At 38.1% G+C, this 20,972-nt stretch overlaps 1 protein-coding gene across 1 annotated transcript in view; it reads left to right on the top strand.

Annotated features, from left to right (window-relative positions):
* Positions 1-20,375, top strand: part of LOC126502038 (gamma-interferon-inducible protein 16-like) — an 82,484-nt gene extending 62,109 nt beyond the window's left edge. The window contains exons 9-15 of the mRNA XM_050142796.1: positions 8,873-9,179; positions 10,777-10,880; positions 11,925-12,089; positions 14,159-15,358; positions 16,339-16,755; positions 18,744-18,932; positions 19,919-20,375. Coding sequence (XP_049998753.1) covers positions 8,873-9,179; positions 10,777-10,880; positions 11,925-12,089; positions 14,159-15,358; positions 16,339-16,755; positions 18,744-18,932; positions 19,919-19,954 — 2,418 coding nt within the window. The 3' untranslated portion in view covers positions 19,955-20,375. The remainder of the gene's footprint in view (positions 1-8,872; positions 9,180-10,776; positions 10,881-11,924; positions 12,090-14,158; positions 15,359-16,338; positions 16,756-18,743; positions 18,933-19,918) is intronic.
* The last annotated feature ends 597 nt before the right edge of the window (positions 20,376-20,972 follow it).

Below are 20,972 nucleotides of genomic sequence, written 5' to 3'. Positions count from 1 at the left end.
ACTATTAAATAATTTACTGTAGGAAATTTCAGTTTTGAAAAACAGTAAGTACCAAAAAGGAAAAAAAAAGAATCAGCAGAAGTAGTAGCAAAGGTGCATGCAGCAGAGCAGGAAAGACATGCAGGCAATCAGGAGGGCTAAATGAACAAACGTGGTGAAGCTGCAGGCTTCCTGAAGTGGCAGCTAAAGAGAATAAAGATGGTGGTACAAGGGCATGCAGAAGCCGAAAAGATGATTAAGTATCAAACGCATAAAGAGCTAGAGGTTCTGGGCATAGGAAGACTTCCTGAGGGATGTTGAGCTTTTGGAGCCAAGGTTTTCAGGTACACTAGAATCATTAACACTGGCTGCTATGAAAGACTTAAAACTCCCCAAACCTAATCTCTCCATAAAGCTACAATTCTAGGGCAAGTTAATGCTGAATTATAAGTCTTCAAGATTTGGAAAGCAAAGGATATGAAAGGCTTAGGTCTGTCTACACAAGAGCTATAGATACTGGAAGCCTAAGACTTGTAAGAAAACTACAGCACCAGAGGGCACAACTTGTAGCTGCTCCTTCCTGCATGCTACATTCTCTCTGTCAAAATCAGAGGACACAAGAGCTGCCAAGGACAAGCTTTTGAAAACTCTCTGGCATGTCTATGTGTGCATCCAGGCAATGTGTGCAACCCTAACATGCTGAATGATAACACCCCAAGAACACGATCCTGCTTGCACATCAGCTGGGTTGATTTCACCACCATCCACTGCCTGTCACCATTTGTTCTGTATCCCAAATTACAGGAAACTTCAGAGATTTCCCCACTTTCCTTGACACTAGGATAACGGTCATTTAAGTTCCCTGATGTTACTAACACCTGAGAGCTTTGCCACAGTTGTCAAAACCTCCATGCTGTTATTACATAGGCCCATTACACCTGCTGGGTTTATCCATAAATATCTTTTTTATTTTTTTATAAATGTCTTAATAGTGCAGAAATGCTAAGGAATCTTTAACTTAATCATTAAAAGGAAAGCAGTGTAGCTCTTGTCTGGACAGCAACAAATTCCTTCCCATTTATTCATCATTAAATTAGTAAGTGTATTGAGTTATTTTGGGTTTTTTATGGGGGGCCTGGGGCTATTAATGAATGAGATAATGCTTTAGTAAGCTCTTAAATCAAAAATAAGTGCACTATATATCTTCTTCTACCCAGGAACCACATTCAGTTCTTGGTGGCAATAGGCACCTGCTGTATTCTCTCTTCCTGCTACCCTATGCTGAGTGGGAGGAGAGAGAAGTGTCTCGGCAGCTCACACTTTCCCTTTCTTCACCTTTATTCACAGGAATGCATGTCTTAATTACCCATGGGTAAAGCTGTTGGACATGAAGGCTTAAGTTTAGAATACCTCCCTTTGAATATATGGAAGAAAACAAACTGAGCACAAAAGATCATTGTTATTTCTGGTGTAAAGTGTATGCAGTTAGGAGACAACTAGAAAACTATCATGAGTAAGCTAGAAGTAGAAAAAAAATCATGAGTAAGCTAATTCAGACCCAGAAAGATGAACATGCTATATACTCATTCATAAGTGGGTACTATCTGTAAAGCAAAAGGAAGGATAGAAAGCCAATAGTCTATGATTCTAGAGAAGCTAAGTAACAAGGTGAACCCTAAGAAAAATATACACAGATCCACCTGGAAAGACAAAATAGGTAAGACTTCCTGACAAAATTGGGAGTACGAGGGATGGAGAGAGAAGGGAGGGCAGAAGAAAAAGTGTGCTAAGGGGAGCAGTGAGGAGAAGTTGAAAGAATCTGATAATGAGATGGAGGAAGGACAAGGAAAAAATATTTTTATTGAGTGAGCCATCATGAGGCTAGCAAGAAACCTGGTTGATGTGGGAGTGTCATATATCAATCTGTGGATTTCATTGGTTAATTAAATAAAGAAACTGCTTGCCCTGATAGGTTAAAACATAGGTGGGAGGAGTAAACAGGAGGAAGAGGAAGTGAGGTAAGACTCCTCAGACAGACTCAACAGCTTTGCTCTGGAGCAGAAACGTCATGCTCTGCTCTCCCGATAGCTCTGCTCTCCAAGTCACATGCAATGAAGCACTGACCCAAGATGGACATAGGTTAGAATCTTCCCGGTAAGCGCACCTTGGGGTGCTTACACGCATTATTAGAAATGGGCTAGTCCATGTGCGAGAATTAGCCTAGAAGAGGCTAGCTAGAAATGGGCCAAGCAGTGTTTAAATGAATACAGTTTGTGTGTTGTTATTTCGGGCATAAGCTAGCCAGGCGGCCAGAGTGCTGGGGACGCATCCCCACTGCTCATATTTCAACACCTGGTGCTTGAGAAATGCCCAGGAATTTACAAGGATGACCTCTGTTAAGACCCTAAGCAAAAGAGGAGAGTGTGTCTGAACTGGACTTGTCCTGTAGTCAGATTGATGAATATCTTAAATATCACCATAGAACATTCATCCTCAACTGATAGAAACAGAGGCAGAGACCTCCCAGTGGAGCACTGTAATGAGCTCCCAAAGTCCAGCTGAAGACTGGGAGAATAAGAATATGAATAAATAGGTCAAAACCATGATGGGGACACCGACTGAAGCAGTTTACCTAAGCTAAGGGAGTTCACCAACTCCAGTTGTACAGGGAAGCAACTAGCATAGGACCTAACTAGACCCTCTGAATGTGGGTGACAATTGTATGCTTGGAACAGACTGCAGGACCTCTGGCAGCAGCACCAAGGTTTATCCCTATTGCTTATACTGGCTCTTTGAAAACCCATATTCTTTGGATGGATACCTTATTAAGTCTAGATACAGTAAGGAGGGAGGGCCTTGGAACTTTCTCCAAGCAATTTGCCTTACCCTCTCTGAGGAGTGGATGGGGCATAAAATGGGGGTATAAGTAAAGGGAATAGGAGGAGGGGAGGGATAGAAAACTGGGATTGGTATGTAAAATGAAAAAGGTAGTCTGTTTTCTTTTTAAAAAATTATTCTTTATAATAATTAAAAAGAGAATTGAGTCATTTACTAAAGTTATACACGACCCAAAGGAAGCCTTCACAGATTTCTCACAACAATTGACACCGGCAGTAAATGGAATAATACAAAGTTTAGAAACTAGAAAATAATAATTGAATCTCTGGTTCTGAAAATTCTGTGTCAATGAAAAAGTATAATTAGGCCTTTAAAGGCAAGGACAACACCCTTGGAAGAATGGATCTGAGATACATTTAACACTGAATCTCAAGATCGTGATGATGCTTAGATAGGAAGTGATATCCAAAGCTTTGAGGAAACTGAAAATGTCAAGGATTATAATTGTGGCAAACATGGTCACCTAAAAAGGGATTGTAAACAGGGTGTTCCTAGAAACAATGTGTTTTTCTAATCATAATCCAAACAGAATGCCCCTCATTTCTGTATATGCAGAAGGTGTGGCAAAGGCATTTACAGTAATCATAGAGGAAAGTCCTTCACAGGGCAAATAAAAAAAAACTTAATGCCTATCGTAAGAAACAATACTATCTGGATAATAAAAGAGTTATAAATGAGAGAACAAAAATTCAGGAGAATCCAAAAAGTGGGTGTTTGGGCAAGCCTGTATAAATGAACAAAGAACAAAACTAAAAACTAGAAAAAAATGATATTGTCATTGAAGGTCTGGTGCGGATGTAACAATAATTTACGGATTGGGACTTTATCAAGGAAAACAGAGCATGAGATAGGTTGAATGTATAGGGTCTGAAGGACAGAAGAGAAAATGAAAGATGTATGTTGCTAACATAGCAATGAATTTGCAGGGATGTGATTGTGATAGCAATGGAATACTCAGATTAACATTTCCCCAATATTAGAACAAACCATACATTAACATATGTTTCTGGGAAAAAATTTACAATATATTATAAATAACACTCACCCATCATTCAGGTAGGAGAGCACTTCAGAATATCGTGCTTTACAGAAAAGTCTGACAGACATGAGACTGGAAGGCTGAAGATGGGTGCTCCAGCATTCCAGAGAAACCTTGATGACTGTCCAGGCAGCCAGTTGCTTCTTTCATTTCTCACAGTTTTTGGAAGTTGTTTTATTGCATTTCCTGCTTACTCAGGTAATATGATTTCCTTCTCAGGTCTCTGATGGATTTGAAAACTTTATAGTTACACTTTTGCTTGATACCAGATTCAGGGCCTTTGTCCTGGTTAAAAGGGATGTGTCAGATTTGTTGACTCTCCATGGGAAGTCTTACTCTCTCTGAGGAATGGATGGGGTGTGGAGTGCAGGTAAGGTGGTGGAGTTGCAAGAGGGGAGGAGTGGGACCAGGGATAGGTATGTAAAATGAGAAAACATTATTAAAAAATAGATTTTAAAAAGAGTACAACTTTTTAAAGAGTATAAATTTGAGAGACATTAAAAGATATTGTTAGTAATGTGAGTTAGAATAGTGAATTCTGTACAACATTTGTACTACCCAAAATAGAGAAGATGTAGAGTATTTTCTCTGAATGTGTCAGTTGTTAATTGACTACAATTAGTGATGTATTATTTACTGGATATATTGTATAAAGTTATTGTACTTACAATATATAGTTTTTCTTATATTAGTGACATCATTCTTTTTACTTTAGACAAAAAAAAAATAACCGTGAAATTATATTGTGCTTTAACAAGTAAAACTTGCCTGGAGATCACAGTGCAGAGCTAGCCACTAGCTAATCAAAGAGGTCAGGCAGTGGTGACACACACCTTTAATCTCAGCTCTAGGGAGGAAGAAACAGGAAGTGATGTGGCTGGACAGAAAGAGGAATGAAAAGCTAGTGGAGACAGGAGCTAACCAATTTTGGGCTGAAGAGTTGGAGAGTTAAGAAGTGGCTGTGGCTAGCTGCTTTGTCTCCCTGCTCTTTCAGCATTTACGCCTATGTCTGATCCGGCTTTTTTATTATTATTAAGATCATTTAGAATTCACCCTACACTACACTGCCTATCTTCTTCTGTCCAGGAAACACATTCAGTTCTTGGTGGCAGGAGACATCTGCTGAGGGAGAAATGTCTGGGTGACTCACCCTTTCCTTTTTAGATGTTAACTTTATTCAGAGAAATGTATTTCTTAGTGACCCATGGGTAAGGCTGTTGGACAGGAAATGCTAAGTTTAGAACATCCATTTGTGAAGAAAATAAACTGAGCACAGGAGACCTTTGCTTGTCTTGGTAAGTAAAGTGTATCCTTTAGAAGACCAGTTTTACTAGCAAGGGAAATTGAAAGCTAAGAACATTGGGTGGCATCACTTTTGCATTCCTCCTCTTCCGGGAATAGCAGAGTTCAAGACTTTCAATTTCCTAAACTTGAAGTGAAGTGAAATGACTCAGACCATTGTCATACTTCGCATCTTTAAAAATACTTCATGTTCTTGGCACTTGGGGGATTGCAACATCCCAACCCAATCTCTGAGAGTTTTGTCGTCTTGATCAAATAAAACTAGCCGAGCTTCTTGCCTGGGAGACAAGCTAGGATCTGGACATTGCTGAAGAGATTTCCGAAGAGGTGAGTCCTGCACTCATTATGTAAAGCTCTATAAAAACTGCAAGGGCAGGGTGGAAATCAGTGCTGCTTTCTTCAGAGGAGAATGGAGGGAGCAGGGCTGGTGAGAGCTGCTTTCAAGGCCATGAACCCACAGCAACTAGGTTCTGATGTTTCCTAGGAAAGATGGTAAGAGTCTTTATTCCATCCTTACCGGGGCCTGAGCCAGCACAAAGGCATTTTGATTATGGCAGATAATAAAATAACTTTCTAAGTATAAGTATGAGAAAATGGAAAATAAGAAAAAGACTTTAAATATCTTGCTGGAGAGTAAGAGTTACTTGGTGGCTGTGGTGATTGACTAGAGAAACAATAAGCTAGCTACATCAAAGAATTACTGTGAAATAATGCTTAATGAAAATATATCAGGAAATGGAGCTGCACTCTAGTATTCTGTTAATGCATGACATAGGAGACTACGGATGTGTATAGTATTAAGTTCTACAGATTCACTGTTATTCAATGACTCTGTGTTTTATTGATTTTTATTGAGCTCTACATTTTTCTCTACTCCCCTCCCTACCGCTCCCGTCCCCTTCAACCCTGGTTTAATCATCCACCAAAATACTTGTTATCTTTTCCAGCAGCAGTGTCTCAATCAGTGAGTTAGTTTAGTTTCTGTCATCTTGAACATTATTTGTTATCTTCAGTTTTAGATAATTTGAATTTGCTGTTTGTCTGGTAGAAAATATAGATGATTGAGAGAAACTTAATTAGAAATACATCTCTACTGCCTATTTTTAGAATCTTTTCAATGCTTTCCATGTACCATTTGGAGTTCTTAATGTGTACCTGAACAGGGTATTTTAGAAATTGATTTCAGGCATGTGTATATGTAAAGTTATCTCTCTTGGTGAGTCACTTATGTTTCTTAAGCATTCTAAATAATTTTGCAGATGTTTATACCTTATTTATTTAGTAATTGAGATATATATTGCTGTATCTATCAAAGTATTTTGTGTTTTTTCAAACTCACAGATTAGTAGGCTCTTTCACATGCACATGAAGAGGATATGTGTGCATCTTGTCATTTGGATAAAAGATATTCAGTGTGGCTACTTATTGTGGTCCTATCAAGAGACATAAAGTGCTTAGAAATACTATAAGTTATTGTTGGTATATAAATCAAAAATTTAAGGTATTATCTCTTTCTAAGGGTATGTTTTGGTTGATTTCTGTCAGCCTGACACTAGACAAAATTATCTGGAAAGAGATACCTGAGTTGAGAAAGTTCTTCCTTTAAAATAGTTTGTAAGAAGGTGTGGAGGTCATATTCTTGATTAGTGATTGATGTGAGTGTGTAACCCTTTGGAAGCATTGCCCCTTCTCTGCAGGCAGTCCTGAGTGCTCAGCAAGCCATTAGGATCAGGCAAGGAATCAGTGTTCCTCATGGCTTCTGCTTCGGTTCTTACCTCTGGGTTCTAGCCTTGAATTAATGCTCTGACTTCTTTCAATAAAGGACTGTGATGTATAATTATAAAATGACATAAACCCTTTTCATCCCAAGTTGACTTTGATCATGGTGTTTTATCGAAGCAATAGAACAAGTAACTAAGAGAGAAATTGGTACTGGTCATGTGGAATACTACTGTGACACACCTGGCTGTGTTTTAGGAAGGATTATGAATGAACTTAGTAACTCTGGGATATAAAACTATTGAGTGTTTAGAAATTAACAGACTACTGTGGGAACTTATAAGCTAATGCAGAGGGCAGTGCAGATGCTGGAGGCCTGGCTTTGGAACATCAGAAGGAAGGATAAGTGTCCTACAAAGAAACTACTAAGGCGACTCAATATTTTGAATTACAAATCTGTGATTCTTGTCAGCTGATACTGAAGAATTGGCTGTGATTAAGAAGAGATCAGCATTATTGAGGAATAATCTGGGAAGTATCTTCTCACTCTCAGTACACAGAACTGAAGTTGTGGTCTGGAGCAGGAAAAGGTTGTACCTTTTGCTGACAAACTTTGTAGTGTGAAAGACTCAGCCAGATGGTACTGGTTTTGGAGGCTTGCTGGAGTCAGAGGGAATAGCTGAGGCTTGCTTCAGTGAAAGGCCATGAAGAGCCCTTTATGAAGGTGCAATGGGGACCCTACTATTTTGAGCTGACAGTACTGGGCGATGACCAACAGGGATAGCAATAGGTGTGGAGAGAGGTGTCCTAAGCGTATAAGAATCACGGTGTGTGTTTGGATGGAAGAGCAAGAGAAATGGAGCTGCCAAGGCCCGTTGGAGATCAGAAAATCTTTTTATAGTTTAGAATTTTAATTTTCTTTTCATTTTAATGTAATTATGATATGGTTTTCCCCACGTGGAATGACAAGGTACGTAGCTTATTTATTTACTTTTTTTAATTTGTAAGAGCTTACAGTTGAGATCCTTTCATATTTCATTAAGACATTGGGTATTTTAGAGAGGCTTTGAAATTTGGAAGAGATTTTAGGTGTTTGAAAGAGACTGAACATTTCAAGTGTTTAGCATTTTAGCAGTGAGGCTGAACACATATTGAAACAGGATCTAGTGAGCATACATTCACAGTTACACAGATATATGGTATTGTGTAATATGGAAATTCTTTCGAGGTTGGGATTAGTCCAAATTCAAAAGCAATAACACTTCAATATCAAAATGAATGTTCTCATATAAATGGGATCCATAAAACTTGCACATAATCTTTGCCATCATTTATCTGGTTGTGTTTGAAACAGTTATGTTTTCACAAGTACCAACCCCCCAGAAAACCTTTCTATTGTAATTTTCGCTGGGGACTGGAGATCAGTATTGTGTAAAAATTAGAATGCTGAAGAAGGGAGTTTTATTGTTGAGACCAGTTTTCATCTTCTCCTTGAATATGTAGATGATCGATTTTTAATAGCCTGCAGCAATTTTTATTAATACAGTATATTAGGGCTTACAGAGTATGTCTTTTCTTCATACTCGTCATTTTTTCCTCACATGTGTCCTTGTGTGGACACCAAAGAAGAATGGAAAAAGAACACAGGATTTTAACACTCATAGCGCAAACTCTAAACACTGCAGCAATGATTGTGTCCAACACTTTTATTCCCCCACAACTGTCATGGGCCTAAGTCACCTAACATGGCTACTGGAGAAGGATTTCCTAAAGTTGTTTATGAATACAAAAGTTCTATGTCCATTTTTGCACAGTGGTACAGCTTGTATTTAACTTGTTTTTCTCACACAAGCAATTATGGACATTATCAATTTTGGTCATTCTCTCACACAGGAATAACATTGTTTTGAAATTGTCTGGATATGTATGTAATTCTTTGTCCATTTTTATGTTTTTATCCTGCCCATAATATTAGGAATAATGAGTGTATACAAAAAAATTGTTCTTCTAAAAGGATTAGAGTGTATGGAAGACTACCACTTTAGAATATTTAAGTCCTTACTAAGAAGAGATCTACACCTCTCTGAAAGCATGCAAAATGAGTATGACAGAATTATGATTGCTGACTTGATGGAGGATACATTCCCAAAAGATGCTGGACTCTGCAAGCTGATAGAATTTTGTCAAGAAAATAAACATCTTAAATGTCTTGCTGAATATCTTAAAGCAGAGGAAGCAAAAGGTAACAAGGGGAAGCTCCCTGGACACCCATCCCTCTCCCATCCTTCCCAAATGTCTAGCTCCCTGCAGTGATCAGAGTTGATATGTCCCTTTCCCATTGTGTGCCTGAGAAACTATGGGGATAGAATCTGTTCTGACGTCAGCAAGTTAACGATTTAAAAAATCCTTTCTTACCAAGAAACTTGATATATTTCTGGGTAGACATCTTTTGCTTTGGAGGAAACTGAACCAAAAAGCAGTTGTTGAGATAGATTAGAGTGTACCAAACATGATAGAAAAACAAGAAAATGATAGAGTAAAAATTGAAAAAAAAAACTCATTTAAAGCATTTAAATAGAGAAAATTTAATACTTGATTAATAATGCATACCCTCTAAACTATTCCTTTTCTGTAGGAAATGTGATTAATATTTAAGTAGATGCCCACATTTTAAAGGTGTGAAATAGTTTCTCTTTATAATGTCACTAGGTTTAAAAAAATATTGGAAATAAAGGGACATAACTCTGACCCAAGAATTTAGCATAAGGAAGCTCAGTCAAAAAGACCTGCAGATTAACTTACATAGAAAAAGTACTCTGAGTTACACCGGAAGATATATCACCAACATAGAAGTCAAAATCCAATATTACTACTTTGTTATATAAAATCATAATTCTTTCTCTTTTTTGATGACTTGTAATTATCTTCTTTAGATCATAACCTATTGGAATTATCATAAAAGTTTCATGCTTTTAAAATCAATCTGTGGGATAAGAGGGTTGGCAGACGGTTATACTGATATCAACAGAAGTTCCCAAGATGGAGGAGCTGATTCCATTACACCTGGGATGCACAAAAATCCCCTGAGGTGTGAATATATCTGACTTGGTACCACTGGTGGCCTTCTGTCTAGGTAGAGTCTCTGCAGCAGAAGAAAGAAAAAGCACAGACACAAATAGAGATAAAATAGTTCTTGTTATTTTTAAACAATATTTGATCACACTTTCCACCTGGAAATTGTGTTATTTACTGTTTTTTTTTCTTAAAACAAAACTATTTCCAGGTTTGTTGTGGCTCAACCCCAGCACACACTTTTAATCCAAGAGCTTTCTGCTTCAATATTGTAAACAGCATTAAATAAAGTCAACCAGAGATCAAGAGTCAAAGCAAGCAACCCGTTGACAGGAAGCATACATAGATTTTTAAGAAAAAAAAAATCAAGAGTAAGAGAGAGTTAGCATGGTGGTTGGAGAGATGCACAGGCTGTAGAAGTGAGGGAAATCGAGGATGAGAGGTTTTAGTTTGGGTTGATACAGGAAAAGGGGGACCATGGGATGCCAGTGGACTAGGAAGGTCAGCTGGATCCCTTCTCTGTTTCTGTGAGCTAGCAGGCTTTCACCTCAACATCTGGCTCCTGAGTCTCTATTGGTAAAATTGAATGGTTGAGGTTTTGTTAAAAATAACATGAATTCGTTGTCTTTCTGTAAAATCATTAATAAAAGTAGAATAAACTATCCATTTCAGTTTTGAAAACTGAAAGGAAAATAAATAATTCTTAATGAGCTTCAGCAATTTTCACTCATTTCCATGGATTTACTGTGATTTCTTTATCCGTATAGTTGAAAAACAAAAGAAAGGAAAGAACACAACTTCCGTGGGAGGAGAGCAAGGGGAGCCCAGCAGTGCCCATGGTCTTTGCTCCAATAATGCACCCTCTTCAGAGGTAAGATGACTGATTGCCCAACAATGTTTCCACTCAGGTACCACCCCTTTTTAATTCTTTAGGAATATGTAGGACTGTATCTATCTTGTCCAAGGCTCTGTGAGAACAAGGTTTAAAGTCGACAAATTCATCATGACCTCTCACTCCCTGTGTGTCATATTTTACCACATGCTCTAACCGGGGCAGTATGACCGCCCACCCAAGGATGCAAACAAAAAAATCACTATCTGGCTTTTTAATGACCACTTCATGAAATAGCAGTTAATTTGGGATGTAGCTCTTGAAAAGATTCATCCTAAATATGGGCTATGTATTTCTGGACCCAATTCTCTTCTGATACCACAAGGATAAATGAAATTAATAATAAATAATAAATAATAAATAAATGAGATTAATGAAATTTTTCTGCTCCTCTATGAGACACCGTTATATATCTTAGCTGGGGTTCCCATTACTCTGAAGAGATGTCATGACTATGGAAATTCTTATTATTTTTTAAAGACACATTTCTTTGGGGCTTGTTTACCTTCAAAACTTTAGTCCATTAATATCATAGTGGGAAGCACGGCAGTATGCAGGCAGACATTGTGCTGGAGAGCTAGCTGAGAGTTCTACATCTTCATAGGTAGCAGCAACAGAGAGTGACACTGGGCCTGGCTTGATCATCTGAAAGCTCAGTGACACACTTTCTCCAATAAAGTACACCTACCCCAACAAGGCCATACTTCCTAGTACTGACACTCCCTGGTGATGAAGCCTTCAAATATGTGAGTCTATGGGGGCCATTCTTACTCAACCCACCACATTATACAGTCCATCTTTTCAGAATGAGGTATGCTCAATGACAAAAAATAAAATTAGAACTCCATAATAAGCAAAAGATTCTTGTGGTTCTGAGAATTTTATGTGTGACCTTATACTAAAGCCATTACTACAGACTGGGGATAAAACTGTATAGAAAAGCACAATTTAGCGTGTACAAAGCTTGGGGTTCAATTTTCAGTGCATGGGAAAATCAATAAAGAAAAAACATTTTTCTTTCAGAAAAAGGAAAAACAAACTTCGGAAACTGAATGTGGCAAAAAAAGGAAGCTTAACCAAGAGCAGACTCAGCCTCTAGAACCTTCAGGAAGCAACACACAGAAAGATGAAGGTTGTCTCCAGACTCCCGAGAAGCCTGCAACACCATCCAGCAATTCCTCCAACAAGGTACCACTTTCCTCTTCCCAGTGCTTGCCCCTTCCCGAAGCTTATCACTGGACTCACTACAGCCTTGGAAAAATGTCTCACTGACCCCATACTACTAAGATTTCCCTCATGTTAGTAAATAGCTAATTATCTAATTATGTATCAGAGCCTCTGTGGTATTGAGAAGGTGAGTACTTATGAAATGATTTCAATGGCTGTCAACCAACTTTCTGCTTGCTTAGGGTTCAGAAGGAAGTATAGAAGAGACAGATAGAGATGAACACTGGAATATTTCAATCCCCAGTGCCTACTTTCTTCTCAGCCCTTTTCCCTTTGCTGGTGATCCAATTTCAGGGGTTATTCTCGTCATTCTGTGTTCCTCTTAGCATGTCTTCTTGATGCATGCTGTTTCCCTGCCTTGAAGTCTTTATCCCTGTCCAGCACTAACCAGTAGAACTGAAGCGGTCATTTTTGCTACGAGTCAGATTCAGACCCCTCCAGGCATACACTAAACTCTCCCAGATATTCCTCATCAAAGAGAACGGAATCTTGTTCCCAGTACAATGCCTTCTTAATATAATTGCAACAACCATAGCCTTGAAAGAACTAACCTCTTAATCATGTACTCTATTGTATATGTCGCCTATTCATCATGCATGTATTTTGAGATCATGACTGCAATTTACACAAATGTCCTTATTTTCTTGCATGGTACAATTGTACTGAACCCTTGATATGACCAACATTTTATCTTTTTAAATGATAGAGTCCTGTTACTTAGCATCGGAACTCCTTAGGCGCATCTAATTACCTGTGTTTGTAGATGATGACAGCAATACAATTGATATACACACAAGTCGAAAATAGGCTGCAGCTATTTTGCCTAGATTGGCATCAGGTTCACAGCAATTGTTGAATTTTAGAAGACTTTTATCTTGGATGATCAAAACCATAAAGTAAAACCAGCAAAAAGTGACCTGTAAAGTTTTACAAATGTATTTGCATATGAACTTCCCTTAGATTTTAAAGCAAAATTTATAGTCTTTAAAATTTTTGTAGTGATATTTCATTGTATTTTAATAAATAAAGTTGCCTGAAGTTCAGAGAGTAAAACAGCCACACTGATTATTCTTAAAGACCAGGCAGTGGTGACACATACCTTTAATCCCAGTAGCCACACTAGTTTGGGCAGTAGTGGTGCATGCCTTTAATCCCAGCACTGGAGAAGACTATAAAATAGGAGGAGACAGCTCTCTGACAGTCTCATTCTGAGATTCATGAAGGCAGGATCACCATTTCAGCTGAGGTAGGTAGAGGTAAGTGTCAGTGACTGTTTCTTTTTTCTGGCCTTCATGTTGATCCCCGGTGTCTGTCTCTGGGTTTTTATTAATCATGCTGCAGTTCTATACCGTTAAGAATATGAAAGTGTAGTGAATGCTCTAACAAGATCTGTTGCCTGAACTACAAGTAGTTCTCACATATGTAGAAGTTGTATTTAACTGGAGTCATGGCCATTTTAAAGACCTAAACAGAGGTTTCAATGATTCCTTATGGTCTTCAGGCATCTTAGTTACTCTGTCAACTGAGCTTCATCATAATTCAATAAATCCATCTAAGTGGATCAATTTTTAGCATACTTGTCACACAATTTTCATCACATCACCTGAAGGTATGTGGGTGTTTGCTCTCTGTGTGCACAATAAAGATCAAATATTTGATGGATTTGAAAGTCTCCATGAAGAAAAGTTTAGAAACAACAAATTTTACTACATGCTTAGTTTCCCATGAAATGATGAGAATTGAACCAGACCAAGAAATATTTGGCCAGTTTTGTAAGATACTTTGAACTAGTAATTCATCCCAGACCAGAGAAAATTCAATACCGGACTTTTAAGAGAAGCTGTAATATCTAATAGTAAGAGTGAAGGCTAGGTGTTAGAAGTATGTTCTAAACAATTCCGTCAGCCCAGGAGCAAGCTGGCAGGGTTAAAGTTCTCGTTACAGAAGAGAAAGTGAATAGAAGCACCTGGTCTCATTTTCTAAAAACCAGTAAACAGTATTAAAAGTATTTCAATCCTATTTTTCTTTAGAAACAGAAAAGCACAAACACCAAAAATCAGAGTACTCTGAAGATAGATGATTCCCAGAAAAAACACCAGCTTCTAGGATTGTCAGCAACCAGCAATGCCTCAGCTGCATGGGAAGGCCATACTCTTCAGGGGCTCTCAGCAATAGCTTCTAGCAGCCTCAACACTCCCCAGACATTTCCAGAAACATGTGAATCTTTAAAAAAGTCTCAAGGCTCTCCAGCACCACACTGCCAAAGTTTTCTAATATCTGCAGTATCAGACTCTAGCAACCATCTGAACTCTTCCGTGAGTGTCCAAACTTCTTATGTACCTTCATCAACAGTATCCAGTAATGTCTGTGTCCCTAGTGTGTCTTCAGAAACGGTGTCCAGTTCTCTCAATTCTCCTCAGATATCTCCAGTATCAGGGTCCATCAGTGCCCAGAACCTTCACCTACCTACAACATCAGCATTCCATAGCATACAGACTCTTCACAATCCTCAAACAGGATCTGGAAGTGCCCAAAGCCCTAGAGTACCTGCAACATTGAAAAGCAAAGCCCAGGGCACAAAGAAGCCTCCAGCAACAGGATCCAGCAGTGTTCAGGTGCTCCACACTCTTCCAGGAGCAGTGCCCAGAAATGTCAGCACCACTCAGGTGCCTCAAAGAACAACAGGTAGAAGCCTTCAGACTCTTAACCCTGCTAGGGTAAATGTAGCTAGGAATGCTCAGGTCCCAGGTCCTTTAGCAACAGTACCTGTTTATGTCCTGACTTCTTTGCCATCTCCAGCAACTGCATCTAGTAGTCTCCAGGTACTTCCACTAACAACATCCAACAGTCTTCCGGATGGGGTGCCTAGACCAATAGTGACAAGTAGAGTCCAGACCACTCAAATGCATCCAGCAGCAGCATCCAGCTTCATCCAGGCTCCTCATGCTCCTCCACTGACAATGCCCGGAAGTGTGTGCCCCACTCAAGGACATCAAGGAGTAGCATCCAGTACTGCTCAGGCTCTTCCCTGTCCTAAAGTAGAAGCACCTAGGTGTGCCCTGACTCCCCAGATGCCTTCAGCAACAACATCTGAAAGTCTCCCAGCTCCACCAACAACATCCAAAAGTCTCCCAGTTCCAATGGTGTCTCCAGCAACTACCAGCAGCAGTTCATGCGAGGTAATGGCTTCCTACTCTCACAGTATAATGACAAAGATTATCACATGCTTTAAATAATTCTTTATTAATCTATATGGACACATAATCTTTTACTTAAATTATCACTATTTTTATTGTGTATAGTTACTTACCCTTCCCTACATTCAATTTTAGAATACGTTGTATATTCTACTCCATTAAGAAAATGTCTGACTCAATGATCACCTGATCATGCCTACTCTGTAAAGAGTATGCTGAGTCAGGTGCGTATTTAATTTTGCACATTATACTTTTTATTCAAGGTATTGTTTTCAGATTGTGAATCGCTGCTGCAATTATATTTGAAATGTACTTCCTGATATTAGAACACATCAGTTGGTAATCAGAGTTAAGCCCCATCACCCACAGAGTGAAGTCTGCATGTTTCCAAGTCAAAGGTCAGAGAGTGCTTCAGTTATAGCTGCCTCCCTGTGCTGGTACCCAGGTTGGCCTTGACTGTCCTCGCGCTTCCTCTTCCAGTTCTACTCTGTTGCCTCCATTTCAAAGTGCTCTCCTTATGCTTAGATATGGAGGAGGATACTGAGAAGGTAGGTGATCAAAGTAAAATGACCTCATGAATATTTTCAGGTCCCAGGATTTTCCTCCATGTCTGTATAGAAAAAGAAGGGGTACTAGCCTGAATCCTTTCTGAGTATAAATATTTCAGGGTATCTTCCTAGACTGCCTACCTATCCCTATTACAAGAGAGCTCTAATATTTAGTCCAGGTTTTGTAATCAAACATTAGCAAATGTTTCTAGAATAACAACTTAACTAGAGCTTGGAGCCTTTGTGTTCAGTCCCCACAAACATAAGTATAAACTCTTAACCTACCAAGTAATGTTTATATTAACTAGAATAAGTAGATAATAATTCAGGTAAATATCCATTTTTCACTATATCTAGATTATAGTATGGCAATCATTGTTTAGATGTTCTCCACTGTACTCAGTGGAACTGTGCCTTATGCTCTGTCTGAATTACACATGGTTATATTGTGTGTGTTTTATATAGACACCAAGGAGAAGAAACATACCCAAGGAACCATCTAAGGAAGAAGGTTACCATCGAGATCCCAAAGAAGTGATGGTTTTGAAAGTAACAGAACCATTTACTTATGATTTGATTGATGACAAAAGGATGTTCCATGCCACAGTAGTGACTGAGAATGAATTCTACAGAGTGAAGATTTTTGATCCAGTTCTAATGAACAAGTTCATTCCAAATAAGATCATTGCCATATCAAATTATTTTGGCTCAAATGGGTTTCTGGAAATATACGAAACTTCCTGTGTGTCTGATGTAGACAAGAACAGAAAAATGGATATCTCAAAAACACTGAGGAAAAGAGCCAATGCGACTCCTAAAATAAGGGATCTTTTCTCACAGGCACAGGGGACATATGTGAGTGGAGAGTTTGTGGTATATAAGGTAAGCCATTGCGGTACTTGGGAAATTTATTTTGCAGTCTGGGATTTTAAGTTTTAACTTGTCACTGGTATTTGTTCAACTTATTTAACACAGGAAGTAATTGCTCCTCATGTCAGAAAGAGATGAGTATGGTTTCCTCTTTTGGGGATTGGGAGTCTCTTATTCTTCTCCACAAGGTAAAACCTTGAAAAATCTTTAGAAATCGATTCATCAATAACTTTGGCATTTTCCTGGCTATGACAATCAATTATGTCCATCTTATTCCTAGACAACGTTCAGTTTATGGAACTTTTTTTTTAGATTCTATTCCTTTGATAGCTTCCATACCCATATTATTGGCAACTCAGTTGCCAGAACAGCCAAACTCAAAGCCTGCATACAGTTTGAGATGATGAGAATAAAAAACAAGAGACTATTCTGCTCCAGATTGAAGCCATGACCAACAAGCCAAGATTATTCCTTTACTGTGTTCTCATTATAGTATTCTTTACATTGTATCAAGCTCTTTTGATAGGGTGACTAATATTTTAAATAATGAAAGGAAGAGGAGTTTAACAGTCTAGTTTAATTTCACAGTTTATGACTGGGCACAATGGAAGTGAGGAAATCCTAGGAAATCTAAGACTTTCTGGTGTTTCTTTGAGTGCCGATGCACCAATTCATTAGTATTCTTGTTAAGTGTATGATTTCATAACTCATTGTTTATGAATCAGTCATGGCTTTTACTTTTATCTACGCTGTCTTTGACTGTGCTGGTGAATTTGGTTACACAATTAATAAGTAAACTAAGTGGAACACAAACTTAAATGCCAGAACTAAAAGCTGTAGATTCAACCTATGAAGGGTTAGGAAGGAGTAGAGTGAATGATGTGTGCACTGAGAAGATGTGATCCATTTAAAAGGAGTGTGTGTGTGTGTGTGTGTGTGTGTGTGTGTGGTGAGTGAGTGTATCAGACTTTCTGTCTTACTGTTAGTCCCTATTTGCATGTCTGTGTATTTGTTTCTCATACAATTTCTTATTTCTGTTAGTGTGTTCTTTTTGTTTCATTCTTGGTTTAATTCTTTATTCACCTGTTTGTTATCTTAAGAGAGAGAGAAAGAAGCTGTGGCGTTGGAAAGGTAGGGAAGTGAAGATAATCTAGGAGGAGTAGGGAAGGAAAATTATGATCAGATTATGTTTCATTAAAATAAGTTTATCTTCCATAAAAATTAAAATACATTAAATGAAAAGGAGTTAGAGTAGTGTTTCTCAAACTGACAATGAGCCATAAGTAGCCTTTCTTCTCAGGACTCCTGGAGATACCTAAGAAACCTGCAATGGTAATTAAATGGTTATTGCTGTTTATTTTTGTTTTTATTTTTTGTTCCTTAAGAAATCTCAGATACTCTTATATGTTACCATAGTACTTAGAAATATACTCATTTTTTCTAAAAACACCCAACAGAAGAAATCATCAATTAGGTGACACATAAGAGTGGCTTCCAAGGGCTGCAGTGATGACTCAATCATTAAGGCTAGGCCTACAAGGCTTCAAGAGGGAGTTCAAAGAAAAGATTTGTTCACTTAAACACCTTAAACTTTCTTGTTCCTGATAACATTTTTTTCAGTTATTTATTTTGTCCCTGAAGAATGGGAAGAAACACAAAAGTTGTTGTTTTTTTTTTTTTTTTTTTTTTTTTGTGCCGTGACTCGGATTCGAACCAAAACACAAAAGCTTTTAAAGTATTGTGTTAAGTCAGGAGAGAAGCTTCACAAATGAGTTCTCTCTTTCTACCATGAGACCTGCTCATTGAGCCCAGGTAATCAGGCTTGCCAGCAAGCCCCCTTCCCCACTGAGCCATCTCACTGGCCCTTGTGCCTGTGATTCTAAACCTAAGAGCCATCCTTGCCTTGGCAGGGATAGGTTTATGCTGACACTCTATATTCCTCATAGATGTGACAAGCTTTGACACATTTCCTAAAAGATGAATGCTAACTTGCTTTTCAGAAAACTGAGAGGGATCCCATCATTTACTATGGAATTGAAGATGATACAGGGAAAATGGAAGTGGTGGTCTGTGGAAGACTGACCAATATAAAGTGTGAGCCAGGCCAAAAACTTCGACTCGTCTGTTTTGAATTGTCCTCAAGCAAAGATAAATGGCAGCTGAAGTCTGTAAGACACAGTTACATGCAGGTGTGTGCTCTAGAATTTAATATTATTAAAAATCATCCATATATATGATTTCATACATACATATATATTGTGTACTTGACTGTTGGCATTACATAGACAATCCAACATGAGAATAAAAACTAACTTTTCACATTTAATAATAAAATTCCTTTCAGTATCTTTTAAGTAAATTTTTCTAAATCATAATAAAGAAATAAATTCAAAAGTTGTTATAAGTTTAGCTAAATGACAAAAAAGTATCTCCTTTATCAAAGCAGAGAGATAATTTGAGAAAACTCAGGTTAATTAAGATGTTTGTTTCATATTCTGACTCTTTGATTTTTCAAATTTAGCAAAGACTAAAACATGAAGAGCCTTGGAGCCTTCATGTATAATATTCAAATACTGTCTGTTGCAGAGCATGATGTACAGAAATCATAAGTTCCCAAGGATGCCCTGGGCTAATAAGACCACAATGTGCTAAAAGCCACAATCCTTGTTATACTTACACATTGAGTGGGATTCATTCCACACTTTAAAAAAGGCCACTATAACCACGTGAACAGAAGAAATAGAAGGGATCATATGTTCGTTCAAATAAAAACACTCTTACAACACCATGGTTCCCAGACCACCAGCCAAAGTTTCAAACATTCCCCCATGGCAGTTGCAACAGCAAAGTCCTTTCTCCCTCCTCCCAACCTGCCTGTTTAATGAGACTCTGCAACTCAATCTATACCTAAGGAATGATAGCTCTTTCCTCTCTTCTGGAGCTCTGTGTCATAACCGTGCCTTCCAGCTGTGTGCTCAAGTCTGTAGGAGTGACTAGCTATTCTCATAGTCCCAAGAAGGGAAGAAAGCTGACTTCAAGGACAGAGTGACATTTAAGGAGATAGACCAGTGAGAAATTGAATGTGACCCATAGGGACACGTCAGTATGAATATAGAGAGTGTTTGGAGCCATTTGAATTTCACTTGATCTGACCTCATCATCTTCTTTTTTTAAGGTCGTCAATGTTGGAAAGAAAGTCACTCAAGCCTGATTCAGATCAGAAAACCTGGATGCCAAGGATACTGTTTATGGAGATAAGATACAAGTCCAGAAAATACATGTATACATGAACTGTTGAAATACCAAACTTTGAAATCCAGCTTCTTTTGTTTTGATTTTTCAAGACAGGATTTTTCTGTTTAGTCATTGTTGTCCTGGAAATCACTTTGCAGACCATTCTGGCCATGAACTCAGAGATCTACCTGCCTCAGCCTCCTGAGTTCCAGGATTAAAGGCCTGGACCACCACCACCAGACCTGCCCTTAATTCTAGGAAATATTGGTTTCTTTTATTGATTATACACATTTAATGTTTTAAGTTCTATGTTTTCTATCAATATCTTTATACTTATTAATTTATAAGTTTTACATATAAAACTTAAAAATAAAACCACATTTTGATAAAGAAATTATTCCTTGGGAGTATCTTTTAGCCATTTGAGTGTTGCTATGAAATTAAAAGTATAGAATACAAGCTTCATATGTGATATTAAAGACCAAGCATGCCAAAGAACAAGTAGTCTATGTTCACCCCAGAAAACTCAAGGCATTAATAAAAGACACAGGAGAAGGTTGAATTCAGCCTTAAATTCAGACTCTACTTGTTTGATAATCACGGTTACACTTTCCAGTCAGAGATCATTATCTGCATCTCCTGTGTACACACATTCTTCTATCAATATATCTGAAGACTTTTGACCACATGGGCAGCCACATACATCAGATATGTGTGTGTGTTTGTGTGTGTGTGTCTGTGTTGGAAACAATGAAAATGATTGCTGCCCTTAGAAATGCCTTCATGAATTATTTATATTCAAATATTTCACAAAATCTTTTTGATACCAAGAAAGAGGATCTGATCCAGACTAGTTCAAGTGCATGTACAACAAGAAAAACTGTATTCTCAAAGGGAACTTTTATGATGAATATCATGTTGACCATCTTCCTCCTATGTATAATTGTGTGTATATAATCACATAAAATACTGTGTTGAAAGGACCTGCACAGGAA

The sequence above is a fragment of the Alexandromys fortis genome, unplaced genomic scaffold, assembly GCF_014885135.2.
Source record: "Alexandromys fortis isolate MF-2015 unplaced genomic scaffold, M_Fortis_MF-2015_v1.1 scaffold_51, whole genome shotgun sequence".
Lineage (NCBI taxonomy): Eukaryota > Metazoa > Chordata > Mammalia > Rodentia > Cricetidae > Alexandromys > Alexandromys fortis.
Note: the sequence above shows the minus strand (reverse complement) of the source record. Positions and strands in the feature narration are given on the sequence as shown.